This window comes from Mesoplodon bidens (assembly GCF_964165515.1).
Source record: "Mesoplodon bidens genome assembly, chromosome: 15".
In the NCBI taxonomy this organism is placed as follows: Eukaryota; Metazoa; Chordata; class Mammalia; order Artiodactyla; family Ziphiidae; genus Mesoplodon; species Mesoplodon bidens.
Genome location: NC_138171.1, coordinates 52,608,081 through 52,626,633, shown reverse-complemented (window position 1 = coordinate 52,626,633; position 18,553 = coordinate 52,608,081). Strand labels below are relative to the sequence as shown.

Here is an 18,553-nt window from a genome sequence, read left to right as displayed (position 1 = left end):
CTGGGCACTTCTGGCAGTGATGGATGTTGGCCACTCCGTGGCTAGTGATTTATGAGGGTTTCCACTACAGCTGTGGTGCCCTTGGTGTGGGAACCACCCTGATCTCTGGCAGAGTAACAGCATGTGATGCAGGGAACCCTGAAACTTGTATCTTGATTTTTTTCCCTTAGTTTTAAGGCAAACAGTGTAAAATTGGACAAGAAGGGGGGAACGAACTGCAGGGCCACTTTGTGGGCTATTGAGAACCTCCGTTGGGTCGGCACTGTCCCAGGGCTTTGCATAGGGCCTGGCTCATGGCAGGCGGCCAGTGTCATTGAATAGCTCAGATTTCTCCATGCCTGGGAGTCCCATGTTAGTGGCTTAGAGGAAAGATGCTCATTCCTTCAGCAGGCAGCCCCCAAGTGCCTACAATACATGAGGTGTGGGAGGGGCAGTAGTGTACCAGACAGACCAGACCCTTGTTATTGTGGAATTGCAGTCTAGTGGGGCACTCGGCCAATGAGTGAGCAAATTAATGAACAAAAATGCTCCAGTTAAAGGCAAATATAAAGAAAATAAAACTCGATTCATGTGATTCCTGAGGACTTGAGAGGCTGGTAGGGACAGCTTTCTGTTACCAAACCAAACTTGGGTCTGCTCGCCCAAGCACAGTAAAGCCAATCTACTGACACCGGGTTGTGGTGAAGGAAAGCACAGTGTTTATTCTAGGGCAACAAGCAAGGAGTCCAGGCAGCTAATGCTCAAAAGACGCAAATTCCCTGATGCTTTTTCAGGAAAGGTTTTTAAAGACAGGATGAGGGAGGGCGGTTGTTGGATGCATCCTCAGCTCATGGATATTCTTCTGATTGGTTGGTGGTGAGGTAATCAGGAGTCAACATCATAAACCTTCTGGTTGCAACCCCTCTGGGGTCTAGTGCTTGTGGGCAGCATACAGTTAACTTCTTCCACCTGGTGGGGATTTCAGTATCTGCAAAACAGCTCAAGGATATGGCTCAGGATATTATCTATAGCCCTTGAGGAGGAACTAAAAGGTCCTTGACTTTGTTTAATGACTAAACTATTATTATTTTGTCTCACTTGACTGTTTTCCTTTCTTTCTGAGTTTTCTCACTTCTCTAATTAAATTTATTCTTTGGAACTCAAGGAAGGCCTAGGAGGCTTAAGTTTTTATTCCAGACAAGAGGCAGGTGGAGGACCTAGGAGGATCTGTCTGGAGAAGGCCCCATAGAGTCCTGCTGGGTTACATTTGATGGAACGATTCATTTGGGAAGGCTTTTCTAATGAGATAACTTTAGGGTTGAAACCTGTAAAAGAGTCAATGGTGGGAAGACCTAGAACATTCTTGGATCTTCCAAGAGAAGAGCATGCACAAAGGTCCTGAGGCTCCAGGAAGGAGCTTGGCATATTCAAGGAGCAGCAAGGCCAGTGTGGCCAGTGAGCAGGAGGAAGGTCTCAGGGGGGCCAGAGGACAGATCACGAGGGGTCTCGCGGGCCCTGGAAAGAAGTTTGAATTGCATTTCAGGTGCAGTGGGAAGGAAGCCTTGGTGACTTTGAAGCTGGGACCAGTATATTGAGCTTGAACTTCAACACGTACTTAAATTTGAGTAATCGACCACTTGGCAGTGAATGGCAGTGGACTTCCACAGTGAGGCCTGTGAGAAGGTCTTGAGGGCCACAGGTGATGTGGCAGCAGTGGGGCTCCCTCTCGGGCAGCCCCAGCTCCCCTCATGTTTGGAGACGGCAGCTGACTCCCTCCCCCTCTCCAAGATACAGGACACATCCAAGTTTCCCACTGTCAGCTGCTCCACAACTCTTCCACCTGGGTTATCTTGGTTTTAGAACTCAGACTTAGGAGACTTGTTCACCCCCATTTCTCTGGGGGATCCAAAGATGATGTTCTGGACTGTCCCCCCGCTCCCCTAACGGGTGATACATCCCTTCCTTAAGTAGGACCCCGAAGTGGTTTTGTGATCATTTATCCATTTGTCCACGTGCTCGGCCCCTAATCATTCATGACATACGTAGATAATGGATGGATTGATAGATAGAGAGAGATACTGAGCACCCACTGTGTGCTCAACACTCTTTTAGGCACTAGTGATATAGTAGTGAACAAGCCAGATGTAGTCCCTGCCCTCATGCAGTTGACAATTTGTGTTTTTTTAATTTTATTGAAGTATATTTGATTTACAATGTTGCGTTAATTTCTTCTGTACAGCAAAGTGACTCAGTTACACACACACACACACATATGTACATATTTTTCTTCACATGACAGTTTTGAGCTATGGAGAGAGACGTGTAAATTAGAAGTTGTGATACTGCGCAAAACAGATAGATAGATAGATAGTTAGATAGATAGATAGATAGATAGATAGATAGATAGATAGATAGGTTAAAAAGCTATGCTGGGCAAATGCTTAGACAAGCACATCAGGGGTGCCTGTAAGCAAGGAAGGCTTCCAGGTAGAGGTGACACCTGGGCTGAGAGCTAGATGATGAACTGGCCAGGAGGAGGGCGGGGAAGGAAGGAAGACTGAGCCTGAGAGAGGGCCGGGCGTGGACGGAAGATCAGGGGAGAGAGAGTCCTTCTGGCAGAGGCGCCGAGAGTGTTCCAGGGTGGCCTGGAGCAGGGGGGACTAGAGGGGAGGGAGAGGGATGGAGATGAAGCTGGAGTCGGATCGTAAAGGACCAGACCTCGCAGGATAGGACAGGAGGAAAGACTGGACTCACGAACAGTGGGAAGGAGCTGGAAAGGATTGTGTGGATGGAGGTCGCAGGATCGGGTTTCTCTAGAACAATCTGACTTTGAGGCCTAGCTTGCATCCTGCCCACTCATTCATTTATTTCTTCAATAGACAGCGTTGTTTTCATTCCTCCTGTGTTTCAGCTGCTGTGCTAGGCCCCAGGGGTCCTCAGTAGGAGCCAGTACCTGGAGAGGGTGGCAGGGTGGCAGAACAGGCCAAGATCTCCCAAGGCTGGGAGGGACGGCTGCCTCTGTCCCAGCCTGACTCCCTCTGCTGCCCCTTAGGACAGCTCCTCAAGGCCAATCTTGGCCTAAAGATGGAAACCTGAAGCAGGTTGTGGGCCTGTGAACATGCACGTATTACAACCACCCCGGTAGGTGGTAGGCGCCCGGCACATATGTTTCATACGGATGTATGATGAATGAATGAGTGGGTGAGTGAGTGAATGGGAGGCAATATATAGAAGAGTGAATAAGAACCCAGACTCTGGGGTCAGACTTCCTGAGTCCCCCTCACTAATCAGAGCTAGTCATCAACTGCTCTGAACCTCAGTTTCCTCATGTGTGAAGTAAGGATAATGTCAAGGGTCCCCCCTCGGTGGAGTTGGGAATGTTAGCCAAATCGATGCACCCACCCACTTAGCAGTAGGTCTGGCACACCAGAAGCTCTTGGTAAACATTAGCCGTGGAGCCCTGTGTCCTAGGTATAGTAACTTGTGGCCCAAACAACGAGAAAGTAAACCAGCTCATGTTTGCACTGCACATGTGAAGTCTACTCAGGGTGTAGACATGTTTAGCCACACCTGCACCCCAACCTGCACACACACACATCAGAGACGCTGCTCACGGAAGGACCACGGCAGCAGTGTCCTTGTAGCGTGCTCTTCACCTGCTACCATGTACCCACACGCTGTGTCTTCAGAACATTATATTAAACCTCCTGGGGGAGAGAAGAGCCCCTAATTTAATCTGACTTGAAATAGTATCAAAGCTCAGTATCAGGGATCTATGTGGTTAATTCATTTTTTGCCAAGTCATTCACGCATTCATTTGACAGGTGATTGATGGAGCATTGATTGTGTACCAAGCACAGTGCTGGGCACCAGGAATCAGCAGGGGACCAGCCACAGGGATTTGAACAGTGAGAGGACATTTCACAAGGTCTTTTTGGTTACTGGGTGGAGAATAAATTGCAGGCAGCAAAAGAGGAAGGATGGAAGCCAAGAGCAGATTCCTGGGGGGTCAAAGCCATACACACCCCCCGCTGGCTGGCAGGAAGGATGCAATATCGTACAACCATCTCCCACCCCTAGAGTCCAGCTCAGAATGCTTTAGGGAAACCAAAGCTGCCTCTTCCTTGGAAAGCTATCTGAACTCCTGCAAGTGATAGGTGATACTAAGGGACCCTCATGTTTCCTAGCTTATTATAGGGCAGCTCCAAATCCTGAGCTCCACTCTTGTTCAGAATGATTGTACTAATAAGAGGCACATTATCTGGAAAGCCAGTGACCAAAGTGGAAATCAGCTGCACCCGTTGAGTGGCAGGGTGTATGTTTCCATGGAATGGCCTGCAAGCAGGTTCATTCATTACATGTACACACCACACAGTAGGCACAGGAGGCCCAAAGGCTTAGTGAAATGGACCACAGGCCTCGTAATCCTTCAGACTAGGTCCAAATCCCAGGTCTTCTGCTTACTGCCTGTCCAACATTAAGTTACTGAGCAAGTAACTTAATTGGAGCCTCAGTTTCCTCATCTGTTATATGGGTATATGAAGCCCAATAAGCAGTATCCTAAGCCTTCCTTCCCAAGAGGCCCAGTGATTTCAGAACTCGCTCTCCTGTTTCAGGTCGGCACTGACTGGGATGCCAAGGAGCGGCTCTTTCGCAACTTTGGGGGTCTCCTGGGGCCCATGGACGAGCCGGTAGGCATGCAGAAATGGGGGAAGGGCCCCAACGTGACTGTGACTGTCGTCTGGGTGGATCCCGTCAACATCATCGCAGCCACCTACGACATCCTGATTGAGTCCACTGCCGAATTCACCCACTACAAGCCCCCTTTGAACTTGCCCCTGAGGCCTGGGGTCTGGACAGTGAAAATTCTCCACCACTGGGTGCCAGTCGCAGAAACCAAATTCCTCGTCGCGCCTCTGACCTTCTCAAACAGGCAGCCCATCAAACCGGGTGAGTACTTCCAATATTTCTGTGGGGTAAATATTCCATTGCCAGAGGCCTCCTGGGTCCTTCACCTGGGCGGGCAGTGTTGCTCAGACATGGGGCACGTGGGCCACCTTCAAGAACAGTGCTCTCTGTTCTCAGGATTTTTTCCTGCTCATTTGTCATGCAGAACCTTCTAATTTTCTGCCTGTCTCTGCACACTGAGGTGATGTTATCTGTCTCTGTATTAGACACCTATTTATTATATGCTTTCTCCCTGGACTTCTAGAAGGTCCTGATCATATTTAAGACAGGTGGGAAATAAACCCAAGCTGATATTGAGTTTCAGCAAATCTTGTTCAATGTTTTAAAAAAAATAACTAAAATAGGAATTTCTGTTCATCAAAAGCATGATATACTAGGTGAGGAGACATATCACATACTAAAGGAAAATATTTGCACACACAAAAAAGTACTCATATTTGGAATATACAAAAAGTACTCAAATTCAGAAATCCCCTAAGTCAGAGCAAACTACAAGCCACAGGCCAAATCCAGCCCACTCTCTGTTTTTGTAAATAAAATTTTATTGAAATGCAGTCACACTCATTTACATATTGACTGTGGTTGCTTTGGGGCCACAACGCCAGCATTGAGTAACTGCCCACAGAGCCAAAAGTATTTGCTATCTGGCCCTTTAGAGAAAGGGCCAATCCCTGATATAAAAGAAATAAAAAAGAGAGAGCATGTACACACACATATAAAAAGATGCTTAGCCTGATGAATAATGAGAGAAATGCAAATTAAAAGCAAAAAGAGATTCCACTTCACATCTGCCATGTTAGGACATGTTTGAAGATGAGACAACATCATTTGATGGTCAAGATGGAGAATAATAACTGTCCATGTAAGTGCTAGTGAGAGAGCCATGTAATAAAATGAGTTCGCATTTGCTGGTGAAGTTGAACATATACACATACCCTACCGCACAGAAATTCCACCCGAGGTAGAGGCCATAGAGACTTGTGCAGAAATACAGCAAGTTGTTCGTAATAGCACCAAACCAGAACCAATCCAAACATCCGACATCCAATGGACCAACAATGTGGTCTGTTCCGACAGTGGAGGTCTACGCAGCAGGGAACACAGCGTAGGACCCTCCACGTGCTGGTCTGGATGAGCCTCTAGAACATAATGTTAGGGTGGGGATATCAAAATTACCATGCATGTATTTAAAGTTCAAAAACAGGCCAAGCCAACAATATAGTATTTCAGGATTCATGTATCAATAGAAAGCTGTAAAGAAATGAAGGAAATTATTAACAGGAAATTCAGGATGGTGGCTCCCACTGGGCATGGGGTCAGGGAGAGGGGTGTCAGACTCCTAGCATGCCTGCCTTTTTTCTTTTTTTTCCAAAAGGGTTTCTTTTATTTTTCTATTCCCCACACCCCTTTCTTTTATCACAGATAACGTCTTCCTCCCCGCTCAATCCCATCCCCAGGAGTGGCCATTGCCAACAGTTTGGTGTACAGTCCTTCTAGAGGTTTCTCAGTGCTCTTAAAGCATTGACATAAACACAAAATAAATCACAAAGACATTGTCATTTTTTTAAGAATAGAATGATACACTTTGTAGTGAAACTTGCTTTTTTCACTTTCCGAGTCAATATATGTAAAGCTGCCAGCTGCCTAGTATTCCTTTGGGTTAAGGACCCACAATCTATCTGTCCCTACCCCACCCCCGCCTGGGTAGACACATAGCTTCTTTTGTTGCTGTTGTTACAGATACCACTGCAAAGAAGAGTCTTGAACCTAAGATAGTATGTGCCCATGTAGATGCATCCATAACATAGATTCCTAGAAAAAGGATTTCCAGGTCTCTTGGTGTTTGAAATTGTTCGCCTCCATTTAACAGATCACAAACCCAGAAGCCAGAAATGCATTACAGCCTCTGTTGGCTAAAAAGAGCTTTGGGCTGGGTGTCATTTAGCCAGTGACACAAGGAGAGGGGGACACAGATATGGGGAGGGGCACCTGGAGTCCTAAGAAGGGAGTGTTGATGTGAATTCTGTGAATTTCTGCTAAGTTTCTGTGCTGAACAAGCAGAAAGATTTGGACCTCATGTTTTCAGGTAATGGAAGTCTGCTTCTCCTCTCCCCCATGAAACAGGCAAAAGACAGCTCCTCCAGAACTAGCGGGGCCAGAGCCCACCCACTTAGGGTCCTCAAGTGTCCCACTGATGAGGCTCACATCCTTAGCATCTCTAAGGGTTCCCAAAGCCAGACGTGGAGGAGAGGGATGGAAGTGGCCGTCTCCTCTTTGCTACCCATACAGCTAATCGGACAGAAAACGAGTGACCCTGAATCCATCCCTACCTCAGTAAAATAGCCCGGGGCCATTCATGGGGTCCTGATTTTTCCGATCTTTTCTCCTGGAATTTCTGAGGACAGCGAGGCTCTCCCCACGCATGCCCAGGATGAGCCAAGGGTCATTTGACCCTACTGGGAGCAGCCCCCCTGTCATCAGTAATTGTATCTGTTAATGATATTCTGGTGACAAGGAACACGAAGGTGGGAGCAATTTGTAAAATGATTCATCAAGAGTAATTTGCTATTGATGCATCCCTGGTAATCTCAAGAAATCTGATGAGGTGGAATTGAGGGAAATTTAATTATAGAGGTGAGCATTGTGGGCTGATGCTATAATAGCATTTCCCACATTAACCTCATTTTTCATAAGGGTTTTCTGCACCAACCACAGTATTTGGTTTCCAGCGTTCAAATGTTTGCTAGCTCCTCTTTTCACTTTGAATGTCCTGCCTTTTCTCAGTTTGGGTGTCTCCCCAGTCCCCAGCTTCTCATCTCTGCAGTCCCTGCAGAGATGAAGGCGTTGAGAGGCTCTAGTAGGGAAGTCAGGACCTGCTCCAAAGAGAACAGAGGAAAAGAAAAACATGTCCTCCTGAAATGTCCTCCTGAAAAAACAGAGGAAAATAAAACAGGTTTTTTTTCCTGAAAGCCCTTTGGTGGGCATCAGGGAGAGGTGGGCTAGACTTCTTAAGGAACTCGAGAAAGAGAAGCTCTGCTAAGCATAGCAAGACAGGACATGTGCTCCAGGCGTGCTTCTCGGCTTTCTCCCACCGGTTCCCCTCCGGACCAGAGTCCAGCCCCGCAGCTTCCTGGGGCATTGGGAACTGAAGGAATGCCTTTCTCGTACATGCAAGTCAAAGCATATTTTTAATTCAACTAGCTTATTCATTGCTTTTTGGTTTTTTTATAAATTTATCTTATTTATTTATTTTTGGCTGCATTGGGTCTTCGTTGCTGCGCATGGGCTTTCTCTTTGTTGTGGTCGGCGGGCTTCTCATTGCGATGGCTTCTCTTGTTGCGGAGCACGGGCTCCAGGCTCGCGGGCTTCAGTAGTTGTGGCTCACGGGCTCTAGAACGCAGACTCAGTAGTTGTGGCTCACGGGCTTTAGTTGCTCCGTGGCATGTGGGATCTCCCCGGACCAGGGCTCAAACCCGTGTGCCCTGCATTGACAGGTGGATTCTTAACCACTGCGCCACCAGGGAAGCCCTCCCATTGCTTTTTGAAGGGCAGGCATATATACACGGTCTTTCTTCCTCACTCAGGACCACACATATTAGAAAGTAACGTGCTGATTATCCAGGCTCTCCTGGTTGTCTCCGAGGGTGACAGCCACCATCAAGCAAAGAGGAAGCATTGTCATCTGAATGCTGCATTGTCTTATAAGGAGGTTTCTTCTAATCCTAGTGATCTTGGCTATAGCAAAAGCTGATTTGGTAAAACACGACCTACCAGAATCATTAGCCAGTCTTTTCAAAAAAATATATTCTTGTGTTTGGCAATGAAATAAGCCATGAGTGGGAACTTCCTCAAACTAGAAACATCTAGCTTCTTTCCTTCAGCCCAAATGTCTAGACTTTCTGCTTCCCCATCTTTAAGCCCTGGGAAACAGTCACTGTCTCTCTTGTTCATACGTTACTTTACTGTTTACAAAGCACGTGAACTTCTACCTGAGCCTCGTGCCAGCCCTGTGAGTCTAATTGCTGGAAGGGTGAGTATCCCCATTTTGCAGATGGGGAAACCAAGTCTGCAAAAGACTAGCTCCCAGATGGAAAAATAAAATAAAAAACAAAAGCATTGTTTTAGCTTCCTGCTGATGTATGAGCCTCTTGGTAGAGTATCATAATGACAAGAATGGGCTTTGGAGTCAGCCAGCCCTGGATTTAACTCCAGGTCTGTCTCTAAACTATAGCTGCTTCCGTTTCCTCATCTGTAAAATAGGGATGATAAAATCAGCCCTATAGTTGTGTGTGTGTGTGTGTGCGTGTGTGTGTGTGTGTGCATTGTGTACTAATAATGCCAATAATAATAATCCTAGCTAAACTTTCCTGAGTACTTAGAATATGCCAGGCACCATTTTAAGCACCTCACATGAGTCAGCACATTTAATCATCACAAACAAAGCTTCGAGGAAGGTACTAGTTCTCCACCCATTTTATTGATGAGGAAGAAGTCACACACCTGGTATGTGGGACGTGGGGATTCAAACCCAGACAGCCTGACTGCTGTCCCCGAGCTCTGGCATGAGACCCTGGTGCTCAGCAAGGCAGAGCCATTTGGGGAGCCAGCTGGACCTCCCACCCCACCCCACTCTGGTCCCAGCTTCGTGGTTTCCAGGACTCCTTGCTGTGGGCCATTCATGCCCCACATCTTGGACCGAAGCAGAGATCCATGTCTTATACAGAGTTCATGGTGGGCATTCAGCAGCCAAGAGCGGGGCTGCTCACCAGGCTTTGAGGTCCACAGACCCGGGTTCAAACCCTGGCTCCGACTCTCATCACCTGTATGATTTGGGGAAAGATGCTTAATGAGGCTTTGCATCCTCTGTTCCCAATGCCTGGAATTCCCTTCTCCAGGATCTGCATGTGGCTTCTTCCTTCCCGTGAATCAGCACTCAGCTCAGAGGTCATCTCCTCAGAGAGGTCTCCCCTGCCATCCCAACTAAAATAAACACACTTGTCACTCTCTAACCCAGGAATCAACAAGCTTTTATTGTAAAGGGCTAGATAGCAAATTTTTCAGCTTTGTGGGCCATATACAATCTCTGTCTCAGCTACTCAGCTGTGCTGTGGTAACAGCCATAAACAATATGTATCCAAATGGGCATAGCCGTGTTCCAATGAAACTTTATTTACAACAACAGGTGGTGGGCCGGATTTGGCCCAAGGGCCGTAGTTTATCAAGCCCCTGCTCCGACTCAACACACCCCATTTATTCCCTTCATGACACTTGCCACTTTCTGGAATGACCTGATTTATTTACTTGTTTCTTTCTTTATTGTCATCACTCTTCCTCCCCTGGATTGCAGTCTCCTTCATTGTCTGGTTTGCTCCACCACAGAATAGAGCCTGGCACTTAATAAATCTGTATCAAATAAATAAATGAATGAATGCCTTGCAGATGTAGATGTTCTGTAAATATGTGTTGAATAAATTATTGTCTGGACTACAGAAAGGGCTCCATAAATACATGCTGAATGAATAAATGAATGGACCATGCCCTGCACAGAGTGGGATCATACCTGTTGAAGGAATGTCCTCGTAGGCTCAGTTTCTTTGTCTGTTCAATGGGAGTGCTAAAAGAACTTCCTCGTGAGATTGTCCCGTGAACTGAATGGTGCTACGTGGTGCCCAGCACAGTGCCAAGCACACAGTAGTAGGTGACCGGTCCGTGGCTCTTCTAATGATGTAATTGTCCCCTTTGGCTTTCAGAGGAGGCATTGAGGCTGCACAACGGGCCCCTCCGCAACGCCTACATGGAGCAGAGCTTCCAGAGCCTGAACCCCGTCCTCAGCCTGCCCATCAACCCCGCCCGGGTGGAGCAGGCTCGGAGGAACGCCGCGTCCGCCGGCGCCGCACTGGAGCGCTGGCTGGACTCGCTGGTGGGCGGGATGTGGACCGCCATGGACATCTGTGCCACAGGCCCCACCGTCTGCCCAGTCATGCAGACCTGCAGCCAGACGGCCTGGAGCTCCTTCAGCCCTGACCCCAAGTCAGAGCTGGGCGCGGTCAAACCCGACGGCCGGCTCAGGTAGCACTGGGCACGTGGGGGCCCCAGCGGATCTCAAAGGGGAAGCAGCCAGAGGGCCAGTGGGCGCCGGACCCAGGCCTCCCACCCCCAGGGGGTGCCTTTTGGGAGCGGGGCTCTCCTGGCTATCGAATGACGGAGAGGGAAGGTTTGAAGGCCGAAGCAGGTTCTGCCAGCCACCTGCACCCAGCAGGCCGGCTCCCGGGGGTGGGGATGGCTCAGTCCCAGCACCGTGGTGGTCTTACCTCTTCTGGTTGATCCTCGAGTGCTACAGGTTCCTTGTCTTCCCCCTCAATGACCTGACCCCCCCACACCCCACCCAGACAAATGATTCCAAAACTTTTATTTTGAGCAGCAGAGCTTTGTTTACTAAGTCGTAGGCGGAGGGAGGTCCAGGGTGAGGATGAAATCCAGGCTGCTCTGGTTGAAGCTGCGTGTGTGAGATTCTTTCTCAAAGCTCAGCCCACCCGGCAGTCCCTTGCCAAGGGCGTCTCCTAAGGTACCTCTTCAGAACCCAAGGGCTCTGCAAAACCTAGTTTGAAAAGCACTGCCCAGAGGGTGGGTTTGATCTCCAGCCCCGCCCTTCAGCTCCTCTGGGCCAGGAAACCCTTGTGCCAGCCCTGAAGTGACAGGACGTTAAAGTCACGCTCTCGTGGGCCCGTCCCCAGGGAGGTAGCGGGCTTGGCAGGGCCTCCCACCAGCCCTTCTCAGGTTCAGCCGTCCTCCCTAGTAACTAGATGAGCCGGAGAGCCTTCTGATGTGCCATGGCCAAGGTCCACCCAAAGTGTGACTGCCAGACATCCTGGGCTCCAGGCCACCCTCCCTGGAGGCAGAAATTGGGCGACGCTCATGAGCATGAGGGTCAAGCCCCCAGCCGTGCATGGGCGAGGAGACCAAGACCATGACCCCTCTGGGCCTTGACAGAGGGAACTTTGGGGACCATGGCCATGAAACTCGTAGAGATCCTTGGGAGCAAACCTCCCGAGCTGGTCAGCACAGCAATACCTGTCCCGTGCCTGAGCCCTTTGTTCTGAGGTCAGGCGTTTGGAACATTTGTGAATTGCACACTTGGTGCTGCTGGGAGCGACCAAACCGCATAGAACAGACTTTTCACGGCCAGGAAAAAGCATTTTAGATTTGGTTTTCAAATTCATGCCCTTTCTTATCCAAGGTGCCAACAGGCCCATCTGACATGCAGTGTAAAAGTGGGAAGCTTGAGGATCTGGTTGTTTGAAACCTAAAGAACAGTGTTATTCAAATTGCTTGAGTTACTAGAAACCCAAAGGGTTTCCTTGCCATGTGTACATCGGAGGGCTGCCCTGCTCATCCGGAGACCCCTCCCCGGAGGCCCCCTCCTCCTCTGATCCCACCCTCCCCCCATGGACAGGGTTCTCTTGGAAAAGTCCTTCCCACAGAGAGCTGGTCCTTGGCGGATTCCCCTCCAGCGTGGGTTTGAAGGTACCGCCGTTTGCTCCCAGTGACCTGTCAGCTGTCGCCCCCTACTCACACCCCCAGCCCAGCAAGGCAGAATGTCCTATGGGCCATGGAGGATATAGAGAAGGGACACTTTAGATATTTATTATTTATATGTTTTAGTCAATGACTAATTAGTAGGTGCTGTTTTTGCAGCTTGTCAATTACGTTATCTTACTAACTGAAGCTGCCTTTATTCACAAAAGGCCCCCTCCCCCCACCCTTCCACTCCCTCCCCCTCTCATCCCCCAGCCCCTCATGTCTGTCTCTTTCTGTCTCTCTGCTGCTTTATCTATCTATCTATCTATCTATCTATCATCTCTGTCTCTGTCTGCCCTGCGTTTTCTGTGTCCTCAGTGGGAAGCAGGGGACTTGGACACCATGAGGAGGACGCCTCAACCAGCATCATCCAATGGCCGGAAGTGGGGTGCCCTTGGGAACAGTGCTGCCCCGCTCTTCCTCAGGCAGGGTGTTAGCGTGACTCAGCCCTCCGGCTCTGGGGGTGTTGGAATTCCTGAGACATCCCCGCCACCCGCCCCCGGCACAGGGACGCGGCAGGCCAGCCACTTGCGGAGGGAGGCTGTGCTGGCTGCAGAGCCTGGGGCGTCCCCGCTTCCTCCATCGCTGCCCTCCCGTGGCCAGTCTAACCGTGGGCCTCCGTGTGAGGGAAAGCAGGCTCCCTCCACGCCCTGGAGGAAAAGAGATCTATTTTAGGAAGATGGTAGGGGGTCAGACCCGGCCAGGAGAGCCCAGGAGCTGGCCCACTGTTTCCAGGGACCTCGGCGTGGCTTTCTCAGAAAGCCCCCATGAGCTCCACATGGGTTTGCAAGTTCTGTGGGAGCCAAGAGGCCCGTGTCACATCCGCTTTCTGCCCCCAGCCTCTGCCTCTGGCCAGGGCCTCCCTGAGCCTGTGGAAGCTGCCCGGGGAGCCGCCCTTTCACCCTCCTCGCCACTAGGGCCCTGTGTGTCATTTGTGATGGTTTTGAGGGCTCTGCCCTGGCACGTCCCTGCGCACCCATGAGCCTGCAGACATCCTCGACGGGGCCCCACCTGCACCCTGACATTGCTGACTCCTGTTCCATCTGGGAACACGTGGAGAAATGGCAGAGCTGGCTTCCTCTGGGGACGGCCCCCACCCCCCCGGCCCAGACCCCATTCCCTACTCACTGCCAGGAGACTGGGAAGCTGAGGGGCCTCATGGGATGTTCCTCAGCAACTTCTGTTTTTGAACCAGAGAATCACTTTGAAGATGTTACATTTGGCTTTAAGGAAAAAAGGGAGAATTTCAAACAAAGCCCAGGTTGATTTGAGCAAAGGTGATGTTTTCCCAGGGGAAATAGTTTAAGTCATTCTTATAATCTACCTGAGGATGACTTATTAGTTAGAGGCCATTGGTCAGGCAACCTTGAGCTGTGGCTGCCTGAGGGTTTCAAAACCTGAGAACGTGGTCTCTGGAAATCCTATTAAAGAAGCAGAGTGACTGTGGGCAGAGTCACTGACCAGGTCCTCGGACTTCAGGAGGGCTTAGAGGTGGGACGTGGGCTTCGGGGAGAAGGACGCATTGAATAAGCTGCGACACTCTGTCCAATTTCCCATTCACCCCTGTGACATTCAGGTGGAAACCACGCTCAGGAGGCAGGCAGCCTTCCTGAGTCCCACTTCCCCGGCCATGTGCAAGGCGGTCTGTCTCCAAGGAGGGCATGAGCAGTTCCTAGGACCCCCATGTTCTCAGAAGTGCACATGCTCCTCCCTTTGGAGAAAGGCCGTTCTGATCTCATCAGGAGTCATTCCGACTTCATTTGCCATTGTTAGTTTAACTTTCAAAATGCCAGTGGAGTTGACAAGGAATGAGCACGCCCCCCCCCCACCAAAAGGGCAGATTACAGCTGCTCTGGGCACATGCCGGGACTGGGGGGGACCATGCTTCCTTCCGGTTCTCCAGTTTGCAGGTGCAAGGAGGACGCTGGCTGGAACCTTGATCTCTTTGCCGAGGGGGTGCAGAGGGAAGGAGGGCGGTAGCTGCTGGGTGGGGGCCTGAGCAAAGATCCCTTTCATAGCCAAGTTCGCTGGGGACTCAGGACACGCTCCTCCAGCAGCACCCAAGGGGGCTGTGCTAGAAACAGCTGTTGGCAAATACCCGCCAGATCGAAGCCACACCCTCTGGCAGGGGTTACAAGTGGCTATAGGGTCCAGTACACTAGCATAGATGAGTGACGCAGTTGGTGTAAGACATTAGGGAGTGGTGGGTACTGTAGTCTGCAGCGTGCACATGACACAGACAAAAAACTACAGCTGCATCTCAGCTCCAGCCTGAGTTGCATGTGAGAATATGGGCACAGTGCAGCAGAATCATCTAATTTGGTAAGGGAAGCCAGAAATCCATATTTTTATAGGAAATATGATTTTGAAATGTTGGCATTTTTTTCTTTCCAGAGTGTAGGCAAAGAGAAACCTCACAGTTCAGCCTGTGCACTGCCGGCAGCCTCTGCTCTCTGGAGACGTGGTTTGAAAGGAAGCTAGGCTTGTGCCGGTGGGGGAGGAAAAAGGCACCACTAGGAAGGGGCAAAACGCTAACAGCTTATGTCGAGCTCCGAAGGGAATGGGGACCTCTTACTAGTCATTCCCATCCCAAAGAAATGGTCCCTCAGAGGAGAAGTGTCTCATAACTGGCGTGTTCAGCTCTCCTGGTCTCAAGACAGTTTGTACTGAAGGGAAGGTGGCACAGAATTTGCAGACCCCAAGAGCTGCCCCTTAGACGTATGGAGGTCCACACTGGCCTGGTCCCCGCCTTCTGGAATTCCATCCTACCAGGCAGAGAGGTCCAGGATGTGTTTCAGGAGGAGGGGTTGGCGTGTCTAACAGCCCGGCTCTCTCCAGATCCCAGGTTTTGGCAGCCATCTTGCCACATGTCCGGAAACATCTTCAGAAGCCGCACTCACGGGAGGTCCTCTGTGTTTCTGCCTCACTTACCTTACTATGCCCATGGGTCAACCACAGGCGCTACCTCATGTGTCTGCTGAGAAGTTTACGGGGGGGAGGGGCGCGGGGGGGCGGGGATAAAGGTGTCCAAACTCTGCTGGAGCTAAATGCATAATCTATGCAAATTCTGTCTTTCTCTTTCTTTCTCTCTCGCTCTCTCAGAAGTATTACTTTTTTTACCTGGCAAACAAGATACTGTACAGACCCCTCTTGAGACTGAGGAGGGCTTTCACGTGCCCCCCGTGTCTGCCCCTCACGTTGTCATGGGTTCTGGCCTTGCCAAGCCCCAGGCAGCCCTCTCTCCCCCTCCCCTTGGCCGGGGGCACTCCAGCCGCCTCTGCCTACACACCCCGCAGGAAAGCAGGTTCTGCACCTCGCCACCTCCGTTCCCAGCTCCAGCCTCTCCACCCCTCATTTGCCTCCCTATCCTTCCCTTCCCCCACCCCCAAAAGCCGTAGGTTTCTCCTTTTTGAAATGAGGCCTTAAAATTATGTTGGGAAAGCTAACCACCCTCCCCCTCCCATTTCCACCAACACCCGAGAAGAAAGAGCATCTTGAAGCTCTCAGGGCAACCTCCTAAGCCAGGGACTGCCAAGCTGTAGCTTGCAGATGTGATAGAAATGGCTTCTCTGTGTCGTCTTGAAGAAAAATATTCTTCTGTTTTTCCTATGGGTAAAATGAAGGCTTGGGTGCTCATCTAAACCTCAGCCAGCTCCCGAAGCACTCTCCTGGAGCATATCGCCACTGCGATGGGCTGCCGACGTGGGCTTTCCAGCCCTCCCCCCGCCCCAGAAAACTTGGTGACTTTAGGTACTTCATTCACGGGTAAATCAGGAGAGTTTCTCAATTTATCTCTTCATCCTTCCTGCCTGGAAAGTGATAGCATTAAATAGTCCCAGCGGATGGGTCACGTTCTCAAAGGGATCACACTCTCCCTACTTTCAGAATCCCACCCATTTCCCTGCCATAGCTCCAGGGCTGATGGAGGCCAAAGACAACCCCAGGGTTTTCATAGGAAATTCACTGGAATTGAGCGCAATCGTCTTTGTTGTCCTTTGTCTTTTTTTTTTTATATATATATTATTATGTTGTCAAAGACGTTTGGGTATTTTTTTAGAGGCCTCACAATAAGTTATTACCGTCCCCCTCATTGTTTTTCAAAGACATGTGGTGATATAGTTTTTAAAAAATAACTATTTTGTTATAGATCATAATACGCATAAAACTGTACAGAAATATTTTGTAATGTATTGATTTTTAAAAAAGAGACTGTAAATAAAGTTAAAAAAAAAGAGAATTCAAAAGGCACACACTGAAAGATGTAGATATTTTGCTATTTATTTAAAGGAGTATTTTAAGAGATACTGAACTATCTGGAATTGACCAGTAATCAAATTTCCAATCATCCGAATGCTTTTCCTCGCAGTAGAATGTGATTCTCAGAAACAATTGCACTACCCGCCCATTTTTGCACCTTTTCTGTCTTTTCATTTAGCAGAAAAACAACAACGAAATTGTGCCTTAGCTGTATTTTTTTTTGCCTAGGGGAGTTTGTTTCTGTCTGACAAAGCAAAATTTTTTGCAGAAAACAGTGGATGTATTGAATACTGTATCATAACCAAAAACACTGCAGGTGTATATAGACGCTTTCTGTCATACTGTGTTTTCAGATGCAGAATTTTAAAATTAAAAAAAAATACTGTCTTTATGCAACAGTGGGTGTATGTCTTTTCAGTGATAAACTGCATCTTCATGCAATTCTGTATTCGCCCCCCTCCTCTGCACGGTCCTCGTGCTGAGACCATCTCTCCTGGGAAAACCTGATGTGTGCACACACTCCCTAATCAAGCCTGCTGTCGTCTCCCAACCAGGTTATTGCAACACCCTCCTGTAAATGATACCCCTGGTTAAGGTAGAAGTGTTTGGTTTTAAATCCCTTTGTTAAGTAGAGGATAGTGAGGAGGACTGCCATCTAAAGTGGCAAGCGTTTTCTATACCCAACTGGCCGGTTGTGTAGCAACCTGTTTTCCTTTTCTCTTCACTACACAGCTAGACTGCATTTCCCAGACTTCCTTGCTCTCAGGTGTGGTCATGTGACCAACTCCTGGCCAATGGCATGTGAGTGGAATGGATGTAAGACACTTCTTAGACCTGGCCCGTAAAACTCCCCAGAGAGCTCTCTCTCTCTTTCTTTCTCTCTCTCTCTCTTTCTTTCTCTCTCTCTCTCTCTCTCTCTCTCTCTCTCTCTCTCTCCCCCCCCCCCCCATTTACCAGCTCAAGTGTTTTAAATCATCTTGATTTGGGGCATTCATAAATTTGTCTATTCTACTGCTCTTCTTGGAAGCTTCACACAGCCCCTAACTTAAAAGAGGGCAGAGACACAATATGGAAGGAGCTGGGCCCCAGATGGTGACATAGAAGACCACCCCTATTTGACTATGATGTGAAAAGAAAGAAGCATGCATTATGTTATGCCACCAAGAATTTATCTATTACAGCAGCTAGCCTTACCTTAACTAATTCATCCAGATATGGAAACTCAGATAGTCCTCCGGGAAAGTCCAAGTTTCAGCCCCTTCATCCCATCGGTAAAGATACAGAGACTCAGATGGGTGAAGCTACCAAGATATGAGCATCATGGTCCGAAGTAGAACCAAGGTTTCCTATCCCACAGTGAGACTTTCACAACTCATTAGGAGGACTGGTTCTCCATCCTTTGGTTGGCCTCATTACGAAATTTATAGTGACTCCTGACGGCCATAACCAAGGATTGAGAGTGCCCAGGTGCTGGGTCACAGACATGCCTTTAAATCATCCTTCAGAATCCTAAAGGCAAAGATTGGCACCGAGACCCAGATGGGACTTTACAGCTGGAACAAAGTTGGTTAGAGAAGGTAAGTGACTCTGTGTTTGGAAGGATGGTTGGACCCCAGGTATAGTGCCCAAACCTTTTTTCCAGTTGGATCTTATAGTCAATCTCCCCCTCCTTTGCTCAAAGATAAGTCCTCCAAAAAAAGGGGGGTTTTCTTGCAAGGGAAGGATAAACTTCCAAAATCTCCATGGGAGGAAAGATCAAAGATCTTGTTCA

The 18,553-nt window shown here is 49.1% G+C and overlaps 1 protein-coding gene across 1 annotated transcript in view; it reads left to right on the top strand.

Annotated features, from left to right (window-relative positions):
* XYLT1 (xylosyltransferase 1) overlaps window positions 1-17,715 on the top strand; it is a 302,348-nt gene extending 284,633 nt beyond the window's left edge. Inside the window, exons 11-12 of the mRNA XM_081255416.1 lie at window positions 4,596-4,929; window positions 10,698-17,715. Coding sequence (XP_081111542.1) covers window positions 4,596-4,929; window positions 10,698-11,020 — 657 coding nt within the window. The 3' untranslated portion in view covers window positions 11,021-17,715. The remainder of the gene's footprint in view (window positions 1-4,595; window positions 4,930-10,697) is intronic.
* Window positions 17,716-18,553: the final 838 nt, after the last annotated feature.